Below are 27063 nucleotides of genomic sequence, written 5' to 3' on the forward strand. Positions count from 1 at the left end.
TATTTTTATGATTTCTTGGAAGACATGACGAGATAACGAGTATAAACCGACCTTAGACGTTCATAAATTTTTGAATCAACTACACCAAGTATGTTCCTATCAAAATATTTAAGCCCTCATAACCAAAATTTCAACTGCCTAAATTGATTTTTCAATTTTTGGCTGATTTTTGAAAATTCAAAATTGACCAAGTATTTTGGTGGTTTATGATTTTAAAAAAATGAAAATATATTGAGTGAAAATGATGGAAATTAGTCTTGAAACTCCCCCTCGAATCGATTTTCACCCTTCCCGGTCATTCTAAAGACTCCAGCGTGATTTTAGATTTCTCAAGAATTTTAAAATTTCTCCAGAAGCCATGAAAATTAATTCATCACAGCTGAAAATCAAGTTGAGTTGCTTGAAGCGTTTATCCTCGATTGGAGTCGTTTTCTTGGGGGACACCTCGTGTGTATTTTTTGACCAATATTCTCCAGTATTTGGTTATGACTGAGGGGAGAGGTTTCCTTATGAGATGGGAAATTTTTTATAACTTTTTTTCGAAAACTGTGGGAAAGGGAAGAACTTACCCAATATTTTTTTCAGTAGGTATTTACGAATTTTTCACCATCAAACATCATCATTAATATGTAATTAGAGTCTTTAGAATATTAATTTCATATTCAAACTAAAGAACAATCAAATAAACGCGCAATAAAAGTGGAAATTCATAGATGTGTTCTTTTTACACGGATTTTGACAGATTTTCGAGAATCTGGATTTTGGACGTTTTTTAAAATCTCTTTTTTTCAACACTTTTGAGAGTACATTCGTCAATTTTTCAAAACCTCGAGACTTCTTTTTCAAAGTAAAATCCAAAATCCATTTTCAAAAGCTGCTACCCAAGCAGATTCTTGTGGATTCTAAATCTGCCAAAATCCAGATTCTCGAAAATCTGCCAAAATCCGTGTAAAAAGAACACATCTATTAATTCATGATTTATTTTCATCGTAAATTTTTTTAAATCAATGAGCAAGTCGATTATTCGAATCATTACTTTAATATTGTTCAATTTACCTACACTGATTTCTTATCAACTTTCAAAATGAACATCACATCTGTTCGGTTCAATTTGTTTGAGGTTTTGCTAGTTTTGCGGGTATTAATTAATGTCTCAAAATTGAATAAAGTCGATTAAAACTTCATGTTTAAGGAAACTGATTTTAAAATAATGTTCTACATCACAAAAATATTTTTTCGTTCATAGTTGATTCGATTTTAAGTACACGTCTCCGGAAACACGATGTCTCAACAAAACATTACCTGGTGAGTGATTTTCATGTGTTTAGGTTGAATAATACATTATTGTACAGATTAACAGTATTGCTTTATATTTTAAATACAGGAAATGCAGAAAATCGTCGACCAAGGTAGACCAAAGGATACGATTGGTTCGTGAAGAAGTTTCCAATCATCCTCTACAACGGTTCCAAAACAAAGTAATTTTATATGCTTGTCAAGTTGTATTTTGTATTTACCTGTATTCAACAAGTAATTCATCCAATTTTCGTAAATTTACTCTAGAATCGTACTAATACGACAGTAGAAAAACCTACTTTACTGAATCAGCCACCTGTCCAGTCAACCAACAAGTTCACCTACGATGCGATGGATCCATTAGATCGTATGTTGGAGGGAAATGATCCGCTGAGTATGTTTCAAAAGCAAGCTCAAGCTCAAGCTGAAGATGAAGATGTACGTTTTTGTGTACATATTTAATACTCACTGATTACGAGAATCGTTTAACTGGTATTTCTTAGGACGAATTAGATAACAGTATGACAGACAATGTAAAATTCAGAGGACTGGAATCGTGGAACTCTAAAAAAGAATCTATGGTATCGAAATTCAATTCCAGTGAAATTCTAACAATGACTAGTTGCTTTTCGTTACAAGATAAAGGTACGTATTACCGGTTTCGTCTGTATATTTATTTTACAAGAAACTAAATAATATATAACTGATTTTAAAGGTACATCTTTACTGAAAGGAAAACCGAACCGTCCCGATGATTATGAAGATGGAATTATTTTCGAAATAAATGATATTCACCCTCAGGATTATTGTCGGCGAATAGATAAATTTCATAAGGAGGTTATTCGAGCTTGGAACGAAGATCAACGTGTCAGAGCTTTAAAAATTGTGATACAGGTACGAAATGTTGAATTTGAGGTTCATTCAGGTAGTACTGAAATTACTTCGTTATAATGGTTTATTTTCTTTTCAGTGTTCCAAATTACTATCAGATTCTTACGCTTATTGGTTCTATCCCGTTAAATACTGTCACATCACTGAGATTCTCGATACTTTTGGCGATCTTGTATACCAAAGACTGAAGGAAAAATGCGTTATGACCGGGTAATTATTTTAAAATATGTATAATTTATGAGATGCTCGAGATTATTATTTTTGTTTTTATAACCGTAATTATTACAGGTATAACCAGTTATTCGGTAAAAATTTGAAAAAATTCCCTGATAATTTTACCCTAGATATGGTACCCGATGCAGCCCAAGAAACGTGTCATAATTGGTTCTACAAAATAGCATCAATCAGAGAATTGATACCGAGGCTTTACGTAGAATTAGCTTTGCTTAGGTCTTATGCCTTCATAACTAGCGGGTATGAATTTAATTCATTGGCTCTTTTTAATGGTTACATATTATTCTTTTCTAATATTCGATTTCGTCATTCTAGAAAAAATGGCGAAATATTAAGGAGAATCTCTGAAATGATCAACGGTGTCGGTGATCCGATAGTTTCGATGTATTTACGCTGCTACGTTTGTCGTGTAGCTTTGAAATTTGGAGCCGAAGATTATAAATTTTTCAATGATAATTTCGAATCTGTTCTTCAAATGACAGCCAAAGTACGTCTCTCCTATCGGAATTATTTTTGTGTGCTTAATATTGCTAAAAAAAAATTAATTTTTTTCTAGATATACGCCAGTTGTAAAAATTTACGTTTAACATTAGAATTCCCGAAGTACATAGAATCTTGTATGCCACCGATGCAGTGGATGTTTCAAGGTATACTTTCAGATGTATCAGATTTAGAACTTGATAACGTTCATTCACAATGGGTATCTTATTTTGATGAAGATAATGACAAGTAATTGTGTACATAATTCACTTCTCGACGTTATTCCAAATTCAAATAATACTTTATTAATTGAAAAATTTGTTTTATTAGCGCAATATTACTCTATTTACTGTTAACCGCATCAAAACCATATTATATTGCAACAAATGGGCCAAAATTTTTGAAATTAATAGAGAATGCGAATCACCTAGGTGAGTTTAAAAAATATACTTACATATAATTCATATAATTTTATCTGCAATTCCTTACAATTTTTTTTTCAGATGTTCCAGTGTATAAATTGTTGTTGAATCTTGGTCGAAATTATGAAGAGTTCATGAAGGAAAATCCATGTAATGTGCAACCGGCTATAATTAAGGATATTTGGCCTATGATTAATAGCGTGGATAGTGGTGCTGATTATATGTTAGTTGTTGATCAATGGATACCATTGAGTATGCCTCATTTTACTGTAATTTTAAAGCAACTTTTATTCGCTAATTTTGGAAAAATGATTTCTATTTGAGATTTTTATAAATTTATATTATTTTACAGGTGGCAAAAGTAGATGATTTGTTTACCAATGTTCAGAAATATTTAGCGAAAGGAAACTTCACCGAACGTATGTACGCTCAATTGGAAAGCGTCATTAGAAACTTGAGTGATGGAATTGAAGATTTTACGTCACTTGTGATCACTGTAAGTGCATCAAACTTTCGATTCGGCCAAACATTAATTTTCCGCTGAAAGATGATTTTTTCTTTCGTAGGAAAGTTTGTTACCATTTTTAAATCTGTTTCGTTCGGAAACGTCGAAAGTCAACGTGTGTAAAATTATGATGGAAGCTTTTGTTAAACGTAGTAATGAGACTTTCGTTAATGATACAGTAGTACTGAACAATATAATGCATATTGCGCGGATTCTACACGATTCCATCAAGTAATTAGTGTTCATAAAAATCTGTTTCTATAAATTGATAAATGTTTACTAAAAATAGGTCTTTTTCAGTGCTCTTGCCGTTGAAGACGAGAAAAAGCAAATCAGCAATCTGATTTCAACTTTTGTTCGAAGGATTGATTTCGGTCGTGATTTCGAACAGTTATTAGATTTTTACGTAGAAGCCAGAGGCACGTTTTATAATCTGGATGTCGTTCATGCTACCTTAGTTCAAGTAATTTCTCAATTTATTAAAGTTATTGAAGAATTTCCAAGTAAATTTTAATTATCGTGATGTTTTAGTGTGTAAATAAATTAGCTTTCGAAACATTGAAAGTAGTTAAAGGACGCCACACATCAAAAACATCTGATTTTGTTCGAGCTTGTGCCGCGTATTCTTTTATAACCATTCCATCAATAACATCTCCTCTAACTAGACTTCAGCTATACATGATATCGTGTCAAACAACCTTAGCCAATCAGTGTCTTGGTCAAGGTAATTAAATTAATTCATAAATTTCTTTTAATTTTTGGACTGGTTTGTATAATTTATTTTGTTTGATTACAGCTGATGCTTACTTTAAAGCCATTATCGATACTGTGGCTGACGTTCCCAAAGTAATTGGGGAAAAGGGAGAGGAAAAACATACTCAGAATATTTTAATTCCTTATATCAAAGAATTTATGTCTATTTTATTAGTTGCTCCGGTGAGTGTCATAATTAATTGAATTTTGATCGATTTCGATATTTTCATTCTCATGAACAAATTCTTCTGTTTTTAGGATAATCCTTCGGACGACGGATCTTTAGTTTTGGTTCGTACTTTGGCTAACGTAGTGAAACAATATGCTTGGGAAGAACCGAATTACGTCAAGATTCATCTATTTGTGAATATTCTTCATTTGTTGAGTGTCGAGTATCAAGATTATTATCCCTATCATTTCTTTAATGGTAAAAATTATTTGATTCTTTGTAATTCAAATGTATTTCAATTTTTTAAACATATTTTTTATTTTAGTTGATTCGAACGATATCCTGTATGCATCTGATTTACAATTTCGAGAAGAAGTAGAAACCATTTCCACGGTATTGTTGAAGCAGATCTTGACTCATTTAAAATTAATAGGCGATAGTGAGGAAGTTAGGAAGCAAGTGAGTTGTTTAAAATCAAAATTATTGCCTTAAAATTCTCCTTTTTCATTTTTTGAAAATTATTTTTCTTTCATGCATTTTAGGCTGAACTTGCGATAGAACTATTTATGTGCATCATGCTAAGAGCAGATATACTCAGTATAGATGTAGCTAAATTATCGATTAATTTGTGGAATTTGGCCAATAAGCACGACTACGTCGATAAAACTCCGGCGGTAAATTAAAAAAAAATCTAGTGAATTCATTTTCAACAATTTGATTTCAAATTAGTTCATCTACGTATTTTTTTTACTTTGCAGCTAAATATAGTCAAATACTGTTTACGAAGTTCTGAACCGGATTCCGAGTATGCTGAAATGTATTCCAAGTTGCTGAGTAAATTTGAATAGTTATATGTAGTTAAATTATGTTACTTATCATGTCAATTAATGTTTATCCAATGCCATGTTTTTCTCATCAAAGAATTATTCTTGTGATTTATGTACCTATATTTCTTATGCATTTTATTTGTACCAAAATTTTTAGTTGAGTTATTTATTTACGAATAAATTTTTATGGAACGTGTCTTGTTTATTCAACTTACTTTATGAAAAGTATGTCTTTTCAATGTATGTTAGTTTTGAGAAATTACTATTCATCGAAATGTAGAATCAAGAAATAAGAAATGTTGAAATTTCATTCTGTAATGAAAGATGAGACCGGAAAATAATATGATTTGTAATTTTTTTCAACCTGTTGGTCGTTGATTACACGACCACGTGCTCAAGCATCAACTCATTCCGCAATGAAAGTGGAGGGGGAAATTGTCACTGATTTCTTATCAGTTGTATGCGAGTATGCGAATTGTTTTGCCGATTGCCGAAGTGATTTTTGTGAAATAATTGTGAAACTGAAATTTATTTCAAATTATTTTTTAATTGTGGTTTATCTGTAGTAAAACCATGTTTTTAGAAGTTTTCAAGAACGTCGTTTCCTCGTGTATGGAATAATTCTTTGGAATGAAGTAAGTTGAATGATGGACATTGATTTTGATTTTATTAATGTTTGTTTTCCTCCTGTGTTCTCCACTCGCCGTGTTTCATGTATCTTGGGTAATTTTCTATATTGTACTCTCAATTGGAATTTCAATGAAAAAAACTTCAAATAATTACCAACTTTCAACAACAGTACATTTTGTCTCAGATTGGCAGTTCAATCAGACTATCTCTTACACCTCATATCATTGTCTTCATCTTTTCTGGTTTGATTTTCATTACAGAAATGAAAGACGATAATTAAATACTATTATTTATTACTGATTAACATAACTAGTGCTGTTTACTGAAGCCCTCAAAGAAGCCACTTACAGTTTAACTTATATATACACTTTTGAAATGTTAAAATGATTAACATAATTAAAAAATAGAAATACGTATCATTTGGTGTTCATGATGCCAAGAAAAGATGTTATATAAAAATAAAATGCCAAATTTTTCAACAATCAACGATCATTTCCTATGATTTCAAAATAATAGTAAAATGATTATGTTAATAAATACGGTTTTTAAAAATAAAAGCTTCGAATGCAATAAACGACGACTTAGAAATCTCCGTCGTGAAGGTCAAATCGAGGAGGGAACGCTAATCCGTCGAACTGCGGCTTCACTGGTGGGCGATGTGCCTGAAAATTTAAATTTGATTTAGTAATCTACATTTAGCAATATTTCTATTTGAAATTGAAACACTGACACAATGAATAAAAAACATTATCATAAATTTCAAAGGAGTGGGATTTCATTCAAGGAAAGAAATGAGGTATTTAAGGTACAAGGCATTAGGTAATAAAGAAAATTGTTAGAATGGGTATCTGCTTTTCAAAGTCAATTAACTTACAAACAGCAGTAGTATCTTATTCCACGGAGATTTTACGAGATTTTTGTGACTGTAAAAATAGTGTATGATTCGAATTAACCTCTTGGAAGAATTTTCTCAATGATGATGAGCCAGGAAGGAAGGATAAATGAAGAATAGAGATGTATAAAAATAATAAGTATTTGTAAAAGTTACGAGATACTTACGAGTGGGCTAGACCCCCTTGCGGTAGATCCAGATCTACCTTTCGTTCTCATTTTTTGGATGGCTTGTTCTGCTAAATCAGCACGTTCTTCAGCTTCCTCTAATTCTTGTTGAGCTTTTCTGAATTTGGCCAAGTTCAAGGCGGCAATTTCTTCCTGCAAGTGAACATTTAAGAGAATGAAATGTGTGACTTTGGAACAAAATGTTGCTGGTTTACAATTGATTGAATGTTATTATAAAACTTACGGCTTCTTCTATCTGTCTCTTGTAAGTCTTGATTTTCTGTTGTAACTTATCAACTAAATCTTGGATACGTTCGTGGTTCTTTCTGTCTTCTTCGGCTTGGAAGCTTAATTCTTTAATTCTTCTTTCGGCTTTACGTAAGTTCTTTTGAGCGTCAGCGTGTCGCCTTTGTTCGCCGTCTAATTCATTTTCTAAATCACGTACTCGTTGTTCTAATTTTTGGATGGCTTTTTTGCCTCCTTTAAGTGCATTGTTTTCAGCTTCGTCTAATCTAATTTGTAATTCCTTAATTTGGGTTTCTAATGCTTTTCTTAATTTTTCTTGCGTTTGAGCGTGGTCTTGTTCTGCTCTTAATTCATCGGCAAGACGAGCAGCATCTACCATGGCTTTCTTGGCTTTTTCTTCGGAGTTCTTAGCTTCATTTAATAATTCATCTAAGTCAGACTGTGAACAAAATGAATAAGGGTTAGAAAAAAAATTTACCAAGAGTGTACAAAAGGATGAGTTTTTTGAAATCTTACATGTAAGGTTTGTAATTCGCCTTCTAATTTCCTCTTAGCGGCTGAAATGGAAGTAGCTTGAGCAGATAATTCGTTCAATTGTTCGTGAGCATCGCTCAATTCTTGTTCGGCTTGTCTGCGGCCTCGGTCGGCTTGTTCTAATAATGTTCTAGATTCTTCTAATTCGTTTTGTAAAGCGTTGGCGCGTCTTTCAGAGATTCCAAGTTGTTCTCTGGCATCTTCACGTGCTCTTTGTTCTTCTTCTAGGGCAGTTTGTACATCCTTCAATTGTTGTTGGTAGCGTTTGATGTTCTTTTGAGCTTCAGCATTGGCCTGTGAATCAAAATAAAGTTTAGTAATTGGAATTTGGAGTAAAATGGAAAACACAAATCGTAAAGTCAAGAAGATAGGTATGTTACCTTGTTAGCGTGGTCAAGAGCAATTTCCAATTCGTTGATATCAGCTTCAAGTTTCTTCTTCATACGTAAAGCTTCAGCTTTTCCTTTAGCTTCAGCTTCTAAACTAGCCTGCATGGAATCTAAGGCTCTTTGGTGGTTCTTTCTGGTGTTTTCGAATTCTTCTTCTTTCTCTTGTATCCTTCTGTCAATTTCTTGTCTTACTTGCGATAATTCTAATTGGGCTCTGAGGACTTTGTTTTCTTCTTGTTCAAGGGCTGCTTCGGCTTCTTCTAAGGCAGCTTGTAATTCATCCTTTTCAACTTCTAACCTCTTTCTGGCTTTTTCGATTTCGTGAATGTTGCGTCCACCTTCACCGATTTGGTCAAGTAAGTCTTTAACTTCATCAGCCAAGTTCTTGTTTTCACGTCGTACGCTTTCGAGTTGTTCTTGGGCTTCTTCGTAAGCTCCCTTAAGTCTGAATAATTCGGTGGAGTAATTTCTGCATTCTTTCTGACTAGCATCCAATTCAGCAGCGAGGTCGTCAACTTTGAGTTTCCATTCACCAATGATCTTGTCAATGGCTTTGGCTTTCTTTTCAGCGGCATTAGCGATGGCAGTGGCTCTGTCGACTTCTAATTGTAAGTCTTCAACTTCGGTAGCTAATCTTTGTTTGGTCTTTTCTAAAGCGATGACTTTCTGGTTCAATGATTCGATGGTTTCTTCGGCTTCGGCGAGACGAGCTTGTAATTTACGTCTGCGAAATAACATAGAAGAATTTAGTCGAATGTCGAATGAAAAAATTAAACGATGGAGGAAAATGGAAGGATGCTTACTTGGCTTCTTCTAATTCTTCAATGCGGGCTACACCTTCAGATTCGTATTTCGTGCGCCATAATTGAACTTCAGCGTTAGCTTTGCTCAATTGTCTTTGGATATCAGCCTTAGCTTCAGCTTCTTCTTCCAAGTGTTCGCGAATGTTATCGATTTCGTGTTCCAAGTTACGGAATTTGCCGAGTAAAGTAGCACGTTCCTGCAGAAATTAATTTGTGATTAAAAATTGATCGGAAATTATTTTTTCGGGGGGGGGGAGAGAAAGGGAACTTACGCGTGATTCTTCATCCGCCAATCGTTTCGTGTCTTCCAATTGAGTAGCCAATGAGATCTTGAGTTTGCTTAATTGAGATACTTGAGATTCGGCTTCCTCTAATTGGCGCAATAAGTCGGAGTTTTCAATGCTCAATTTCTTCTTGGCGGCGTCGAAGTCATTCAATGTGCGGTTCGTTTCGTCTAATTTGCCCTGAGTTTCGCCTAATTGGTGTTGTACTTGTTTCAGGATCTTTTCGGTTGCAGCCTAAGGAATTCCAAAATATTAGCAACATCGAAGGCAGCATCAAATGGTGAGTTGTAAGTTTTGTTTAGTAAGAAATATAAAATTGAAATATTATGGGGAGATGAAACAGATACTACAAACTAAGAAATTATAAGGATGATGATTCGAAATAATGAAAGTGTTTGAAATAGAAACCGAGTTAGGTATGATGAAAAACATAATTAGCTCATTTATAATACGAATTAGTAAACACTCAAGTATTAATTGTTAGGTGAATAAAACTCACTGAAAATGTTATCTTATTAAAGTACATGTTATTTTATTGCTTCTAAATAATTCTCACAACTCTTCGAATAATGATAAAGCAAAATACTCGTAATCAGCTTATCCAATTGCTTTTTCGAAAAAAAAAATTGAAAATCAAGCTCAAAACCTGCAAAAAAGCTGTATAAAATTTTTGAAGGCGTGTTCGTAGCAGGAGGCAAATCTATAAACGTCTACAAAGCTTTTTTAGCCTTGATAGCGAAACACTTTTTTAAAGAAAAAAAAGCATCAGGTTCTGCGAAACTCGTTCCTATCTAAATACCTTTTCGTTCGTAATGTGGTCTAAGCTGGCACGTAAGTCATTAAGTTCGCAGAGGTATTGGCATTTTTCTTTTTCGGCTCTGTTATTTTAAATATAACGATTAATCATAGTAATACGAATGTTCATACATGCTGTTATAAAAATCCCTAAACTATTCATTTATGGTGTTTCCTAAAAACCTCAACTCGAATTACAATTTCATGGTCAGATTTTAAAAGCTCCCTGAGCATCTCTTTTCCTCAAAACAACATGTTAATCCATGCACAAACTCATACTACGTGTTGGTAAATTTGGGAACAATTTTCTATGTTCTCAAAGGTTTAAAAATTAACGCATGCAGTATTCTACACTCCAAAGTACCTTCTCTCTTTGAACTTGATCGACAGCCGCTCTGGTATTATTCAAATCATTTGCTAAATACGCGGCGTGATGCTCAGCTCTAAAAATATCGACCATTTAATATCTCACATGATAATTTCACAGACCATTTTGTGCAGACTGGAATTCACCCAGAAAACTTACTTGGTCTTCAGTTTGTTGAGTTGGTCGATTTGTTCGCCCATTTCAGCAACAGCATCGTTGTGTTTCTTTCTCAGGTTGGAAAGAGTGGCTTCGTGTTGAATGTTGGCTTCTTCCAAGTCGCGTCTGAGTTTGCTCATTTCGGCTTCACGTTTCTTGTTCAGTTCGATTTGAGCAGAGGTAGCACCACCGGCTTCTTCTAGCCTGTCGCCTAATTCTTCTAATTCTCTGGCTAAGTCGGCGCGTTGTTTTTCAGCCTACGAATAATTTTTCACCAAAGTTATATTGACGAAAAAAATACTTTATGGCAAAAGAGAGAGTATGAAAAAATTACCTTGGCACGAGCTTGTCTTTCGGCTTCGACTTCTTCTTCTAATTCTTCGATACGGGCTTGCAATTCTTTGATTTGTTTCTGTTGTTTGCTGACTAGAACTTGTTCGTCTTCTAATTTGGCAGTGAGAGAAGCGATTTCTTTGTCTTTCCTGACAATGGTTTGTTCTAATTCTTTCTTATTACGTTCTAAATCGGTAACGGTTTCTTGGGTCAATTTCAAATCGCCTTCGATCTTCCTCTTGGATTTTTCTACGTCGCCTCTGCATCAAGAAATAACCACCAGAAAAAATTACTACCTTTATCCTACCAAATTATACGTTTTCAACGAGTTTACACGAATGTTATTAAAATTGCATAACCTGTTTGCCGTAAATACGAAAAAAAATATTTACGGTGAACTGGTTATGCAATTCATTCGACACGTTTGGTTTGAGAATTTCGTCTTACATACCTGAGTTTCTTTTCGCGTTCGAGGGAATCTTCAAGTTCATCCAAAGTTTGTTCCAATTTCGTCTTAACTTTGTTCAAGTGGTTAATCTTATCTTCAGCAGCCTGTAATTCTTCGGAAGTCTTTTGTACGGTTTCTCCTTGGATCTTCTTTTCTTTGTTCAATTTATTGATGAGTTCGTCTTGGTGGGCGATTTCATCGTTCAAGTTCCTGATCTGGTGATCCTTGGTGGCCTTGTCTTGATCAGCCTTTGGGAATAAAAAGTCAAGTACGTAAGTATGGTGCAATTTTTGACGAAATTCTGATATGTATCTAGATGGAAATTAAATTACCTTTTGCATGGCCAATTCGAGATCTTCGATATCTTTCTTGAGTCCAGAGTTTTCTTGTTCCATTTTTTTCTTTTGTTGGAATAATTGGTTCCTGGCATCTTCTTCCTGTTGTAATCTGTCTTGGGTGTCCTGTTGACAAAATTTTAGATGAATTTAATAATAAGGAATTTCATTCGAGTGAAATGAAAATTTATTATTTTGAATGAGATGAATTTTTATGAATTATGTATTTGGTGAACTGAGAATAAAAATAATTTTGTCAACGACCGATCGAAATTTTTGAATTCGAGATATGAGATGTGGTAATTGAGTTTTTGTGATGAGGGAAGCAACGATTCAAGTAGAAGAAAATTCTCATCATTTCTTAAAATGCAGCCACGAAATCAATTATGAAAATTCAAATGAAATTAATATCATGTTAATGAAGAATTTAAAATAATTTTTTCAAAAAATATTCTAGTTGGATTCTTGTTTTGAAAATATTTTTTTATGATGAACACTTTTTTTTTAACAATTTTTTTTTTAATTTATAAAAAAGCTTATCAATCAATTGACCCAAAATCAAAATTTAATTATATGGGAAAGCAAAGCACGAGGAAAATTCAACCCAAACCGTGTGATTTTCATCACTCAAGGAGAAAGCACAGTGGAATAAAAAGAAAACAAAAACAATTTTTTTGAACCTCCAAAATTATTTCAGTTTTTAGATACATGTTTTTTGTTTTTTTTTTTCACGGAAACTGTCAAAAAATGATCAGAAAAGAGAGGTTAATTATTACGAAGATCTTTTCAACTAATGCAATGTCATTTCAAAATTCGGCTAAAAACTGATGTACGTAAAATGATCTCAACAACATTTCCAGCAAACGCTTATTCCGCGACCAATTCCAATGACAAGTTCAAAGACCTCCCAGAAACGATGCATAATGTAAAAAGATCGGCGATATAATTTCGCGCCATCCACACGTAAACCGAAACCGAAGCCATAGCCTATTTTTAAATTTGAAACAATTCCAGAGTGATATCACGCTTCGAGAACACGATTTTTTGGACATTCCACAATAAAAAAGAAGGTTAATAAATATCAAATTTTGGATCCATTCCCATCTGTCACGGAACCCTAACGTCGGTGGCGAACGTTACCTGAATGTTTTCAACGTAGCTTAGCTGGTTACATTTTGACCATATCATCACTTCGATCATTTTTTTCCCCTCTTGAATATCGTATTAAATACGTTCTTATTATTTAATGTCAAATAGTTGAACTTTTGGCATCGCCACATCCCTATCGAAAGATTTAATGCATATGGATTGGGCGTGGCGTGGGTTTGCAAACATCACAACTTTTAACGAATTGACCATCTCAGCAGATGGTAAACATTCCAACATCGAGATGCAAAAAAACAGAACTTGTTCGACAAAGTAATCAGTTTAAATTGTACCGAGTTTCGATGAAAATAAACAATTCTCGACATTGTATCGTCGTCGATGTGTTATTTTTGGACTTGTTGGGAAATTGATCGGGGTTACATGCGTGTGAATGGTTCTTGGAAGTGTTCTTTTTTTATCGGTAGTATGCAATTCTTTGGATTATATCATTGTACTCGAGTACTACAAAATAATGTGGATTTAAAGAAAACAGGAAGATGATTCTGAGATTTGTTTAGAAGTTCGAAGTGGTTCATTGAGGTCATTGATTCAAGCGTTGATTATTGATACCTAGCTTTGGCGACTATTACGTTCAAATTATTTGGTGGGTACCTAAATTCAAAGCTCTTGAGTTGTTTCCCCTCTAAAAACACGATCTCATTTTTTAAAAAAGTAAATTGTACCATAATCTACTGACCTAATATAAAATTTCTCAACTAAACGTAACCCATTTCAAAGTACTTCCTTTCTACTATCGATCCCTTTCATCTACCTATGATTAATACACGAGGTAAAAACGTCCCCGATGGCTCAATGCCAGTGCATTTTAGTCGGCTTACTCCCGAAACACCATCAATTTAAAAAAAACTCTGTACAATCTTTCACTTGTGCATTTCATTTATATAAATTTTTCCATCCTCCCACCTCGTGTTCATTTACCAAGAAAACAAAATCCGCCGGTTACAAGAATTTCAAAAGATGATTCAACACGTACGATTCATTCGTATATTAAAAACCAGAAGGAAGAAATAGCCAGAACATGCTGGAATGACATTTATATTACTCGTGTATGTCGAAAAATTATGTAAACGTCCAAAACCGTTGTTAAGTGATTTATGAACTTTACGTAAGAGTGACATCATCGCGAGTTATTTTTATTTCGGAATTTCTAGTCGGGTGATTTGTCACAACTGGAGAATCACTTTGTATGTTTTTCTTTTCACGGCGATGAATACGTAATTAGCATTGGTGATTGATTTGTACAAATAGTCTTATTGATTTAAGGAATTGGCTAGTGAGAGTAGGTTTTTCTTGGGAATGGTTTGAAAAATTTAGACAAGGTGTTCGAATTGTTTTACTTGGTTTAGGAAGATTCGTGATGATTTTTAATCGAATGTGGAATTTTTTCCTGAAGAGATTATGTATCAATTTTGGTGCTAAAATTGACTGAATTTTTGAATCGTGATCTATTTTTAAATTTTGAGAGACTAAATTAAATTGATTTTGCAATCTTTAAAAATATTTGTTAGTCACCATTGACAAAAGTATTATTAAAAATTCCCTAAAAATGTAATCACATTTGAATTTTCACTTTTAAATAAAATATTAATCAACTGTCTTGGATTAGAAATAAAAATCGAATTAAACGTACCTGTAATTGTAATTCTAAATCAGCCTTTTGTGCTTGTAATTTAGCAGATCGTTCTTGAATGCTGGATAATTCGCCTTTCTCTCCTTCCAACGAAGATAACAACGCTGTTTTTTCCGATAACAATTTGCTGTTCAAAGCTTCCAATTCTTTTCTTAATTTTTCTTCCTTTTCCAAAGCAGTCTTGGTGGTAGCCACTTCCTCTTCCAATCGCTGCACATCGGAATCCATTATTAATTATGTATTATATTAATGCACTTAACCACACCAACTTAATGACTAATGCAGTTCGCGAAACGATTTGAGAAAAGCCGGCGGGCGTACCCACGAGCTCGGAATCGAATGACGTAGGCTGCGAGTAGGTGGTGAAATATTTGAGAAAAAAAGTAGGGGCTGGGCACTTACTAATTTAGAATCGGGCGTTTATAAATAATACGAGTACGAATTATAAACGCGATAAACCGATAAAAAAATGTCGTTTTATAAATAAACTATACGCATACTATACTAATGCATTCGTTATTTGAAAAATTTTCACCACCGCCCTCTCTTTTACACAATGATATCTACTTACCCGTAAGTCGTCTTCCAAGTTTTGTACGTTGAGCAATGGCTTTACACGAGTCCACATCTTCCACCATGGCCACGTTCTCAATTTCAAGTAGTTTCTCAAGTTTCTTTGGACTACGATTAAGGCCAATCTGTAATCAAATGGCGAGGGGAGGGGGGTTATTCAAGTTCAAATTTTTAGACTGGTTGCAGAATTCCTCGCCGAGGAAGGAAATATTCGGTACCTTTGTTCTTGCAACTTCTTGAATTGTTTTCGGCTAATGTAACCACGAATGTAACCTTGCATCCAACTGATAATTTTGCTCAAACGTTCGTCACGGATTTCTTCCATCTGACCCAAGACACCAGCTCTGAAGAATACCTATATCGCAAAATTTACTCGAATTAAGGTGTGTTTTTTTCTCTCATTTTTATCGAGTGAGTTTTTTTTTTCTGGAAGCGTAATTTTTTAAGCTACTCGTGCAAGCTTACATTTCTCCTTTGAAATTTAATTTGGGTTATTTTTTTACCCTTCGCAATCGATACTCTCTAGTCTCTACCGAGACGAATTATTATAGAATTTTATGATTTGTTGGCAACGCTGTGTTTTTTTAATGATTGAAAAATTCGATGATCAAATGTGGGTATCAACGAAATGTTATTTTTAAATCAGCGTCTCCGGTAACACTGCTGTTTAATTCTATTGGCGTAGTTCAAATTATTCGCAATATTGGTAATTTTTTGCCTAATCGTTTTGCATTGATGATGATAATTTTAATGTAATAAGTTTGTGCATATTATTTGGCCTTGTGATCGTAACATTGAATTATAACGATTCGAAATTGGCAATTTTGCGAATACGCAATTCTTGTCGCTCATCGCTTGATTTTTTTTCGAAGTGAAATAATACGAGATAATGATAAAAATTTAACAATTTTACATTTTTAAAGTGATTTTTAGTGATTGAAAATTTTTTTTCAACGATAGAATTTTCACGTTTTTTATTTATTTATTTATTTATTTTGGAAGAAATTTATTCAATTTTTCAGGGTTATGGTAACCTAAAAAAAAAAAAAAAAACTATTATCTTTCACAACCACTCCTCACTCCTTTGAAATTTTCAAGGAATTTCTTCATTTCTTCTAACAGATTTTTTTTAAACAATTGAATATAATTGATCCCCTTTTTCAAATTCGGATGTTTATTTGGAAAAAAAGTCGTTTTTTTTTTTAAATGAGGGAAAATCCAACTCTTCTGCCTCTTTGTTTGCGGAAAAATTTTCGCAAGATCATTTGATTCTTAATGTTTTTACTCATTTGAAGCAGCTTAAAAATGAACGATTAAATTTAAAACTTTTTGCTTCAAACCATCATATTCTTTAAAGAATTCAAATATTGAAAATTTCATTTCTCAAATATTCAGTGGTGAGGCTGAGAAAGCAATTTGATTGGTTTATCAATGAAATCGAACTTTTTCAAAATTTCAAAATTCAATTGATGATGAGACCTCTTAGCCATTTTTGTCATCGACTTCTCCAATTTTCTTACCAAAGTATGGGAGTCGATGGAGCAGCTGATGAGAAAATTTCAGTTACTCATTGAAAAATTAAGGGTTCAACAGGGTTTTTAAATTTTCAAAAATTTCATTTTTGAGATTCAAGTTCGATCAGAGTTTGGAGAGGGCAATTTTTTTAAAAAATTATGTAAAAGGGATGAAAATAGTACACCAGCGCTGAAGGTCTATCATCGCATTAACTTCTTCTACTGTTATGCTTTGAAGCCTCTTTTCAACGTGAGTGATGGAAGTGTACCTATTTTTAGAGCCTCATTTTCTCAACAAAAGCGTACAAAATCTCAAAAAGTGCAAATATGGAGTGGCTGCAACTCTAGTAATATTCTTTTTTGGTAATTTTGTGTTTGTGGTAGCATTTTAGATATCAATTTTTAACTTGAGTGAGAGAAAGTGTATTTTTGAGGTTTACATTTTTCAAAAAAATCTCATAAAATTTTGAAAAGTGCAACTGTACTGCAAGTAAACCTCCAATGTTCCCACAATTGCAGCTCTCTATTCACATTTTTCGACATTTTTCTGTGTTTTTTTGAAAAATTTGACCTTATCAATCTGCTACATATTTTTCTCATTGGTTTTACAATTTGGCTTTGGCTCTAAGGGTCAATTGAAAGAAATGTGACCAAAAGTAAAGATTTTTACAATATTGTAGATAACTGTTCAAATTTTTCATCCGCTTACATTTTTTTTGGGCTATTTTGAAAAATTTCGGGATCTCCAATTTTTTAATTGTCGATCTCAAGATTTTTCTATGGGATGTCTTGTTGATTTCCATGCTTCAATCTAAAATTAGGGAGATCGATGCCCGAATGAGCAGGAATTTTCTTTTGGGAAAAGAATCTGATGTAATGGGGAAAAAGTGAGTGGAAGAAACTCAACGTTTAAAATTCAGCGAGTGATGTATAAAAATGTATGCTTTTCTAGCTTTCGAACCTTTTTTTGAGTGAATTTCACCTAGAGATCAAAACTATGTTCACAGGAAGTAGGAACAGAACAAAACCTGAGAATTTCCACAATTTGATAATTATTAATTTAACCATCTGATTTATTTTTTCAAGTTATTTTATTCATTATTTCAGAGGTGGTTGTCAAAAAAAAAATAAATAAATAAAATAAAGATGATGAAACTTGGAAAAGTTTTTTAAACCAACAAACTTTACCTATACATATGTACTTCAAATTCTCACCAAGCAGAAGGTTTTTTATGACATCCTGATTTAAAATTATGAAAAAAATATTTTTTGACCTAGCTTCCTGAAAGCTGGGATTCCAAATTTTGACCAAGAAAACTTTTTACTTTCGTTCCTTTGTTTTTGTATTTTTTTTTCATGATTCATTTCTTGGCCTTTCCTTGATATTTTTCGGCATGAGAGTCAACGAATAAAAATTTTTCAAGGAACATGACTTTTTAAAGCAAAAAAATTCAAAGTTCCTCGTTCACCTTCTATCTAACTTCAAAGTCGCCTCAACCCATAAATGGACCTACCTCGCGTATTTAATATTCCTAATTTAATCATTTGACAAATGGCGCTTAATCGAGACCACAGCGTTGCCAACTGTTTGAAAATGCTCGTAAAAATATTGAATTTAATATCCTTTAATCGGCGTGAAAAGATGCTAGCGAGGTTCACTTCGCAACTCTATACTCTTTGCCAAATCAAAGCGTATAATATGATTAGGTACTACTTACTCGGATACCGATCACGATCTACCTCAGGCTCACTCCTTTCCTTACATTTGATTTATTTAATCGGAAAAAAGCTCGATAGCCGATGATCTAAATTCTTCTTTTATATTTCAAACATGCCAAAAATGAGCAAGATTTATGCCCTTATCGTTAACTTTATAGTGATCGTAAAACAATAGAGAGAAATCGCGCAAGTATAAATAACACTTGACGTAATACCGTAGCCTCGTAAAATTCTCACTTGCATTTGCAATCGGTTAAATATCGTCGCGTTATTTGATTTGTTAAGAGGCCGATAACATCGGTACATTTGTTTCTTTTTTTTTATGGTTAAAATTAAAAAGCCATAATTATTCTAAAATGTTAGTGACATTTTTTCCATCTCGTTCATCCTTATATTCCGATCACTGTATTACTTTTTTCCAGTATTCAATCTCATACTCGAGGATATATTTTTTAAAATTATTATATTTTTGTTTAGAACATCGTATTCTGATCATTGATCAATATACCTTGGTATGTCCCAAGCGATATTGGTCAGTATCCACATTAATACCGTCTAAAATAACCCTGGTTGCATCTTTCGGATCCATGCAATCGGTAACTCCTCGTGCATATAATAATCTATATCTGTGTACAAAATATTTTCAAACGTGCAAAAACCAAAAATAACAAAACAGCATCATATTAAAGCATAAATACTTAGTATCCGATTCCCAGTACTTGGTGGGTATGATCGAAATACCTTTTTATCAAAATACGAAAGCGTACCTACATCGTATCTAATTTGTCCTACGAAACGATACGATAGGCACTAAATAAGCGAATTATTCATGGGGGTTCCCATTTTTATGGCATGGCACTCGATTCGTAGAGTGTTTGGTGTAATCTTTTGTTGTATGTGGAAAGCGAGGAAACACACTTGGGAAGCGTTTTCTAAACAAAAAATACTACTCAATGGGAATGTCAAGGGTACATGCCTTAGTATGACCAAGACGGTATTGATCACTATCTAAATTCACACTTTCCAAAATAACAGCGGCAGCTTTCTTCACGTCTGAAGATTGGTCGACAGCAGCAGGCGCCAAGATTTTATATCTTTGCGTATACGCAACATAATTAAATTACAAAATGGATAATGGTACACAATGAAGAAAAAAGAAAACAAAAAACATGCTACTCTGGGCTTTAAATCCATGCTATGTTCTACTCAGATATAAACGTATAGGTTTTTTTTCTTTCAAAATGAGTTTTTCGCAAGGTAAATCAAGGTATTTAGGTAGGTATATGGTATGGGTGAGGTTAATAATATGAGGGTATACACAATGGGTAGGTGTATTTTTTTTCTCTCTACAATTACGTGCCTTTGTAAAACCAATACGATAGCTATCCGGATCTAAGCCCACTTCTTGGAGACATTTAGCCGCAGCGTTTTTAGGATCTGCCTCGGCAGACATTATTGCCGGTGCTAAAATCATGTATCTTGAAAAATACAAAATTTTATTCAATTTTATCATCGATTGAAGTTCAAATGAGATGAAGATCATGACAGTGGGTTGGGATGGTTGGGTTTTCGTTTTCGTATGAATTAAATAGCTTAAATACCTATGTAGAATTTGAGATGGATATTTATAAAAAAAAAACTTACCGGAGTTTGAAGTCGGGGTAAACCATTCTGTTGGGGAAACCTTTACGACAGATACGGATACCTTCAAGTACACCGTTACATGTCAACTGGTGCATTACTAATTTGGAATCAATTACACCTGTGAAAATAAAGTTATAGAGGTTAGTGATCGTTTCGTATTCCAGTCAGAGTTGAGGGAAATGTTGAGTTTTTGCGAGATAGTTGGCAACGTCGCAATTATTTCTAGCGAATGCGAGTGAAAAAATGAGAAATTCCATTCTCAGGAAATAAAAACCATCATACTGAAATTGACTCAATATCAGACCTGCTGTCCATTCTCATAATTGAAAACGCGTTTTGTTACAATTTTTTTTGAAAGCGTTATTATCAATAAAAAGAATCAATTTTTCCATAGATGAATAGGAAGTCACTCAGAAAATTTTTTAGTTCCGGAGGTACCCCTAGAAGGGAGATATAGGTCCTGAAAAAGGGAGTATTTTTTTAAAAAATCTTCGTTTTTTCGCTCTAGCCCTGACTCAATCTGTCTTGGAAACATTGTCCAGTACCAAAATATAGTATTTGAGATTCTTTGTCGACCAACGCTATTGACATCAAAATCCTAGACAACTTTTAGTATTTTTATTGAGTATAGGTAGTTGGAAATTCGCGAATCACTTCTTTTGGGGTAAAGTCGTGTTTTGAGAGTCTTTTTTTCACAGATATTTCCCGTAAATTATGCCAAAATATCAAAAGATTTCATTTCTGAAATTGGTGGAATATTTTGAAATGCAGTGGTGCCATTTTTCAATTTTCTTGTTCATTATTGCTGATTTTAAAAAATCGAAAAAAATAGCCAAAAAATATAATTTTTTTAATTTTTTGAAATTGGCAATAATGACCAAAAAAATTGGCGCCACTGTTATTCCAAAATATTCCACCAGTTTCAGAAATTATATTTTTTGATGTTTTGGCATAATTGACGCGTAATATGCGAAAAAAATTTAAAGCACGAATAGCTAGCTTACTATTTTATTGAATAAAAATGAAATTTTTTTGTTGATTTTCAGAGAATGTTTTGAATTTAGTTTTGATGGATCCGGACATCTCATTTTTACGATAGATTGGCTCGACTTTAATATTTTAAAATTCCTCTCGATTAGTGTACAGTTTCCTTCGAATACGAATGAATTTGTATTGTAATTTTGAAATCATAATTTCATGACTTCAGGGCCGGAAATCGAATTTATCCAAGTTTCTGAATTCTGAAACTTCCAAACCATTATTCCTTCCCAATAAATAGGTAAGTCCTCTTTAAAAAAAAAAAAAAAAATGAAAACCATAATTTTTGGTTCAATCTCATATTTTGAGTATTTTCCCCTCACTTCTGTGTCCCTTCTCTACTTTCCTTTATGCAAAAAAAAATCACATAAATTTGTGGAATTTTTTCTGCCTTAGTTGTCCATAATCCCTAACATGTTTACTAATTTATTGTTCTTTCAAATCATGGTTGCCAACTCACTCAAAATTTAAGGGGAAAATTGGAAATTCTATTTGAAAAAAGAAAACTAACCAGGCTGTTTCAATTCATTGGGAATGATACAACGTACGAAGTGAGGTTGAGTGCTTCTCAAAGTGGTCATCAAGTTGTTCAATTGTTCCTATAACAAAATATAAAATATTAATATCCATATTTTTTCACTTGTAGATTTAGTCGAGTTACTTCAATATGAAAAAATACAACGATCAGTGATGAAACAAATGTTAGATAGGTATTAAGTTAGCATTTAAAGCGTATGAGAATTTACTCTCTTGTTTTGAGGAATTAAGAAAATATCGTATCTTTAGTAGGTTTGATTAGATGTTATCCAACAGGAGAAAAAAATATCAACAAATTATTGGTATTCACTGATCATAACATACGAACAGCATTAATTAAATTGAGAAAATGAAAAGAGATTTTATGCGGTTGAAAAATTACATATAAATTGCAGAAAAATGCCAAAGGTTCATGAATGTTAGTAAAGCAAAAAAAACGAATAGGAAAATTAAGTGATAGATAAGATTCGTCTGAATAATCGTTCACATTAGAATAGGTGTGTATTGTTTGTGTAGGTAGGTAGGTACATTCCACGTAGAAAATTTATAAATTCTCGTGATGGTGAGTCCATCGTAAATGGATGGATTTATAGAACAAACAGGAAATGAGAATTGACGACTTTATACGTAATTTTATTTCAAATTTACTGGAAAAAGTTCCATCTTCATTTATGTAAGTAGAATTTTTTTGAAAAAGAACTGTATAAAGTTGCCATTTTTTAATGACATGCCATGAATTACAAAATATATTTTTTCATTTTACGATGAATTTGCATTTCAAAATCGATTACGTGTATTGATGCTTGTTTAGCGTACTCGCGAGTTTATAACTTCCGCATAACGAAACATTAACTACATATAATATCAAGTCAGCCAATGCTTTTGGCATTGCATTACTTATGTATTACGTTTTGTATGCAGATTTGGAAATACACAAAACAAGCACATCGATTTTGAATGACACCTGACGGTAATAATCAGGTTGATATATTTTTTTAAAAAACAGGTAGGTAACCAATTTGAAACCCTTTTGTACCTTATATGATGAAGATACAGTAGCGAAACCACCACCTTTTTTACCTCGTCCACCTCCTGTATTTATTGAAACAAATAGGAAAAATTTGTGTAATTAGTAATCGTAGTGTTGACGATAGGATATCGAGTTTTTCGGATGGATTGATCGAGGACTGAAGATATGCGATATTCAGAATTTGTGGGGATTTTTTTCAAGTTATTTTGTTACACTTTAGCCAGGCGATTTATTCACTAATGTAAAATATAACGCAGCATTTTAGCCTTTTAAAAAGAAACGCAGGCACACTAGAGGGGATCTTTACCCTGTATAATGTGGAGACGGTTAAGAATGATGAACCTTTTGTACGTTTACCACCTGTGTAAATTTTAAAACGAGCGTGAGTTAAATATATAGAAAGAATTCAATATTAGACATCATAATGCACTGAAAAAGATATCTACCTATCAAAAGTTTTTTAAACGTAAGAAACATCAAATTTCTTTCATACATTACCATATGAATCAACGTATCTAATAAATGATTTTATCAAATTCTTAGGGTATAAATATGTAGAAGAAAATGTGCAATTTTTTAGCATTTTTTTTAAATTTCCATTTGTGAATCACAATTAAAGCTGTAAAAATAATGGTCATCGTCATTCTCTCTACAATACGATTTCTGTTGAAATAGGTAGGTACTTAATATTGTACTTCTCCATTCCCCGAAAAATATGTTCTGTTATGAAAAATTTGAAAACAAATGAAAACGTAAGCATTACCTTTAGCATCACCGCCACCAGATTGTCCAGCGCAATCAGCGAAAATTTCGATCAAGAGTTTGTTGGTACCCTTTTTGAATTGATCGACGACACTGTCGTTCAACGGATCCTTGTTCTTTTCTAACCATCCACTGATGTTGTAAGATACCTAGAGAAATATTTTAAGTAGATAATCGCTCATTTTTAAGAGATACCATGCTACTAATATTTGGCAAGTATTGTTATCAAGTTTAAGAATACTTACAACACCGGCGTAGTGACTAATGGCGAAGTGACCAGCTGGTACACCTGGCTTGGGTGGTTTGGGTTTCTGGAAGTTGGGTGATTTGCCCAAATGGTTGTTCATCAATTTTTCTTCGAATGTTTTGTCGGTAGCTTTAGGGAACATAGATTCTTCTTCAAGGATGGAGAGGATACCCATGGGCTGTTTGATAAAAAAAAAAATAGATTAGAAAATGGCGATGATAGAGAATAATTTTAATTGTTTAATTTTTGGCGAATTTTTAACGACGTGTTCGGTCATTAAAAATTCAAATTTTACGAACATTTAATATTAAATTTATATTCTCTTTAGCAAGTTTAAAGTTTAAGTTTTTTACCAAAAATGTAACAAGATTTTTGTGATTTATGTAAAGAAAAATGTAGGCTATTTTCTCAAATGTTCGTAAGATTTCATAAACATTCTAATTATGTTAACAATATTTTATGTGAGTTGATGGTCCATATGCATTACATAAAAGCTTCAAACATTCACTTACCTTTTTTCATAGGTTTTCCTCAGCACACGATTACAAAATACAAATAGGAAAAATTGACCAATAAAAGGAAAAGAAGCCCGATGGTTTTCTAGATTTTTTAAAAAACTCAAAACTGGCAGAATTTTCTATTTTAAATTTGGAGAGTTACTTGACGTGATTTTTGAGAATTTTTTCTTGAACAATTCGCTGAAGGGATGTCTACTGGGCCAGAAAATTCTAAAAACTTGAAAATGACCCGATTTTTGCTCAAAAAGATATGTCACATGATATTTGACATTTTTTTTGCATTTTGACCAGAATTTTGGAGCTTTGTACTTCCCATCCTTTTAAAAATTTCTGCACAAAAAGTTGATTTTGCAAGCTTTTGCGAAATGAGCTTTCAGAAAAAAGCTCAACTTTGAACTTTTAAATTATTTTGCGAATATTTTTGAAACTGTTTTGAATTATCTTAAACGCCGAAAACAGATTTTCTCCAAGTTGTAGCAGTCTCGAACAATTCAATTCCAAAGTTGGGCGTTATGATGAGAAATTTCAACTTATGAAAAAAACAAAACCTCGCTCCACCTGCTTCAATAAAAGTCGGGGAAGCCAATGATGGCGATTTCTAATATGAGAAGCCTACAAAACATTTTTTGGAGTAAAATTCTTGTGTAGCTCATCTTCAGTCTAAATTATTTGAAATCTTGGAAATACCTAACCCGAATTTCAATTTTACAAATCCAGTAGGCACCCTGTTTGAAGATTTAAATATTTTTTTAATGTTTGATAAACTTTTACCATTACCAAAATTACATATTTTCAAAATCTAAGAAGCTACAAATATTTGAAAATTATTTTTAAAATTTTGAGTTGAAAAAATATTTTATCTGAATGTTTTCTGGTTTTGAATATTGAATTTACTGTAATTTTTTTTTTTAAAGACGAGCAAAAAAAATTGTTCAGAATGGTCTATCTTCAAAATGGAAGAAGTAACATGCAATAAAGCTATTGAAAGAGGCGAATTTGAGAATTTGAGTCTGGGTATACTTAGTTTCTTCGGTTTTGAAAATAGGATATTTTCTTCAACAATTTTTTTTTTTTTGTTGCTCAAAAGTTACTTTGGAACCTTTGCTAAAAGTTTTAATTTTTCACAATAGAACCATTGCCCGTTCAACTGTGCTATTGAGAAAATTTCAAAAAAATTTCGAGCAAATTACGAACATTTTCCCTTATATTTTGCGTCCACATTTGGTTCAAATTGTCACAAATGATTATTCATCTGTCCCTCTTTACAAAAAGATCTAATTTTTTACAGCCAAAAAATTGGCTTTTCTATTGTCCAAGTAAGTTTTGCTTCTACTGTGATCCGAGGATTCAAAAGTACCTACATGCCATTTGGAATGCCACGAAAATTTTAAACCTTTTCATACTATACCTTTTCAATGAGATCTATACACATTTGTAAATCCATTCCGAAATCGATAAATGTCCACTCGATTCCTTCTCTTTGATATTCTTCTTGTTCTAAAACGAACATATGGTGATTGAAGAACTGTTGCAGCTTTTCGTTGGTAAAATTGATGCACAACTGTTCAAAGCCGTTTAACTGTCGATACAACAGACAGTTTACAGTGAAAATGGAACAAACAACACGTGAACCATCTCGCCACACGTATGTCTTGTATACGGGGCGAAATGGCTAAGGCAAAAAAAAAACCTCAAGAAAAATAAAAATACAACTCAAAACTAACATGAACGTAATGAATAAATAATTGCGATGACTATAAATGGGTGGATAGGTATATGTGAAAAAATTGCAACGTTGTTAAAATAAGCATGCGAGACGACATCTGTTTCGAAGATTTTTATAGTCGTTTTCGCATCGTGAAGCGTAATTCCATCAACACTCATCCTGGCTCTCTCGTCAGCCTAATTTGGTACCTTCTCAATCAATTCGATACAAGCGGCTAAGTCCATTCCGAAATCAATAAATGCCCATTCAATTCCTTCTCTAGTGTATTCTTCTTGTTCGAGTACGAACATGTGGTGGTTGAAGAATTGTTGCAATTTTTCATTTGTGAAGTTGATACACAATTGTTCAAATCCGTTGTACTGTTAGTGCGTATATAAATATTATTATCGTGGGGTAGGATATATGGTACATAGGTAAACAAAAAAAAGGTACTAATTCGAGACTACAGAAAAAACAACGGGTAGGGAAAGGTTCTGATTTTCTAAATAGGCATGATGATGGGATGATCTTAAAATGGGTACAAACGCATGCTCTTTTCAGCTACGTTATGGTACCTTTTCGATAAGTTCGATACAGGCTAATAAATCCATTCCGAAATCGATGAAAGCCCAATTAATACCCTCTTTCTTGTATTCTTCTTGTTCCAGGACGAACATGTGATGGTTAAAGAATTGTTGTAATTTTTCGTTTGTAAAGTTGATACACAGTTGTTCGAAACCGTTGAACTGTTTTTAATAAAATAAATAATCAAATTATATGACGTGTTCTAATGAGATGAAATTTTGGGATAAGGTATTGGGTTTTTTATACATCTTGAAGACATTTTTGATTGTATTCATAATTCTGTATTTTGGAATCCGAAGGACGATCTGCCAGATATGTATTTACCGAGTAACTTTTTTATCGGCTAATGGAAATCTAATCTTGGATTTGTGTTTATATTTGTAAAGGTACTGTACCTAAATATGTTCCTAACTTAATATCTCATTATAACGGGGGTAA

General features: G+C 33.0%; 2 protein-coding genes across 51 annotated transcripts in view; one reads left to right on the top strand and one right to left on the bottom strand.

Annotated features, from left to right (window-relative positions):
- Positions 1 to 1077: 1077 nt before the first annotated feature.
- On the top strand, positions 1078 to 5774 carry LOC135842057 (VPS35 endosomal protein-sorting factor-like). Its single transcript, XM_065359390.1, has 20 exons — positions 1078 to 1305; positions 1385 to 1478; positions 1564 to 1734; positions 1800 to 1941; positions 2012 to 2190; positions 2267 to 2397; positions 2476 to 2661; positions 2737 to 2908; positions 2978 to 3150; positions 3232 to 3332; positions 3405 to 3592; positions 3676 to 3819; positions 3890 to 4059; positions 4129 to 4291; positions 4360 to 4552; positions 4625 to 4764; positions 4840 to 5008; positions 5076 to 5209; positions 5293 to 5424; positions 5509 to 5774. Exons 1-20 carry the CDS (start codon positions 1283 to 1285, stop codon positions 5596 to 5598), a joined length of 2895 nt encoding a protein of 964 aa, XP_065215462.1. The 5' UTR covers positions 1078 to 1282; the 3' UTR covers positions 5599 to 5774.
- Positions 5775 to 6483: 709 nt separating this feature from the next.
- Positions 6484 to 27063, bottom strand: part of Mhc (myosin heavy chain) — a 35789-nt gene continuing 15209 nt past the window's right edge. For 6 of the 50 annotated variants that reach the window (XM_065359334.1, XM_065359336.1, XM_065359342.1 and 3 more), the window contains exons 13-34: positions 26616 to 26786; positions 23816 to 23995; positions 23572 to 23719; positions 22815 to 22870; positions 21753 to 21840; positions 20204 to 20321; positions 19920 to 20037; positions 15545 to 15681; positions 15325 to 15451; positions 14754 to 14963; positions 11954 to 12082; positions 11625 to 11869; positions 11175 to 11433; positions 10844 to 11097; positions 10682 to 10760; positions 9511 to 9756; positions 9239 to 9435; positions 8427 to 9159; positions 8029 to 8340; positions 7511 to 7951; positions 7267 to 7419; positions 6484 to 6869 (exon numbers count right to left, since the gene is read on the bottom strand). In XM_065359334.1, the coding sequence (XP_065215406.1) occupies positions 6789 to 6869; positions 7267 to 7419; positions 7511 to 7951; positions 8029 to 8340; positions 8427 to 9159; positions 9239 to 9435; positions 9511 to 9756; positions 10682 to 10760; positions 10844 to 11097; positions 11175 to 11433; positions 11625 to 11869; positions 11954 to 12082; positions 14754 to 14963; positions 15325 to 15451; positions 15545 to 15681; positions 19920 to 20037; positions 20204 to 20321; positions 21753 to 21840; positions 22815 to 22870; positions 23572 to 23719; positions 23816 to 23995; positions 26616 to 26786 (4482 nt within the window). In that variant the 3' untranslated portion in view covers positions 6484 to 6788. Of the gene's footprint in view, positions 6870 to 7081; positions 7131 to 7266; positions 7420 to 7510; positions 7952 to 8028; positions 8341 to 8426; positions 9160 to 9238; positions 9436 to 9510; positions 9757 to 10321; positions 10401 to 10681; positions 10761 to 10843; positions 11098 to 11174; positions 11434 to 11624; positions 11870 to 11953; positions 12083 to 14753; positions 14964 to 15324; positions 15452 to 15544; positions 15682 to 19067; positions 19186 to 19535; positions 19654 to 19919; positions 20038 to 20203; positions 20322 to 21752; positions 21841 to 22814; positions 22871 to 23115; positions 23169 to 23571; positions 23720 to 23815; positions 23996 to 25743; positions 25915 to 26249; positions 26421 to 26615; positions 26787 to 27063 lie in introns of all 50 variants that reach the window. The other 44 variants (XM_065359346.1, XM_065359370.1, XM_065359351.1 and 41 more) reach the window with 19 other exon arrangements.

The sequence above is a fragment of the Planococcus citri genome, chromosome 3 (genome assembly GCF_950023065.1).
Source record: "Planococcus citri chromosome 3, ihPlaCitr1.1, whole genome shotgun sequence".
Classification (NCBI taxonomy): domain Eukaryota; kingdom Metazoa; phylum Arthropoda; class Insecta; order Hemiptera; family Pseudococcidae; genus Planococcus; species Planococcus citri.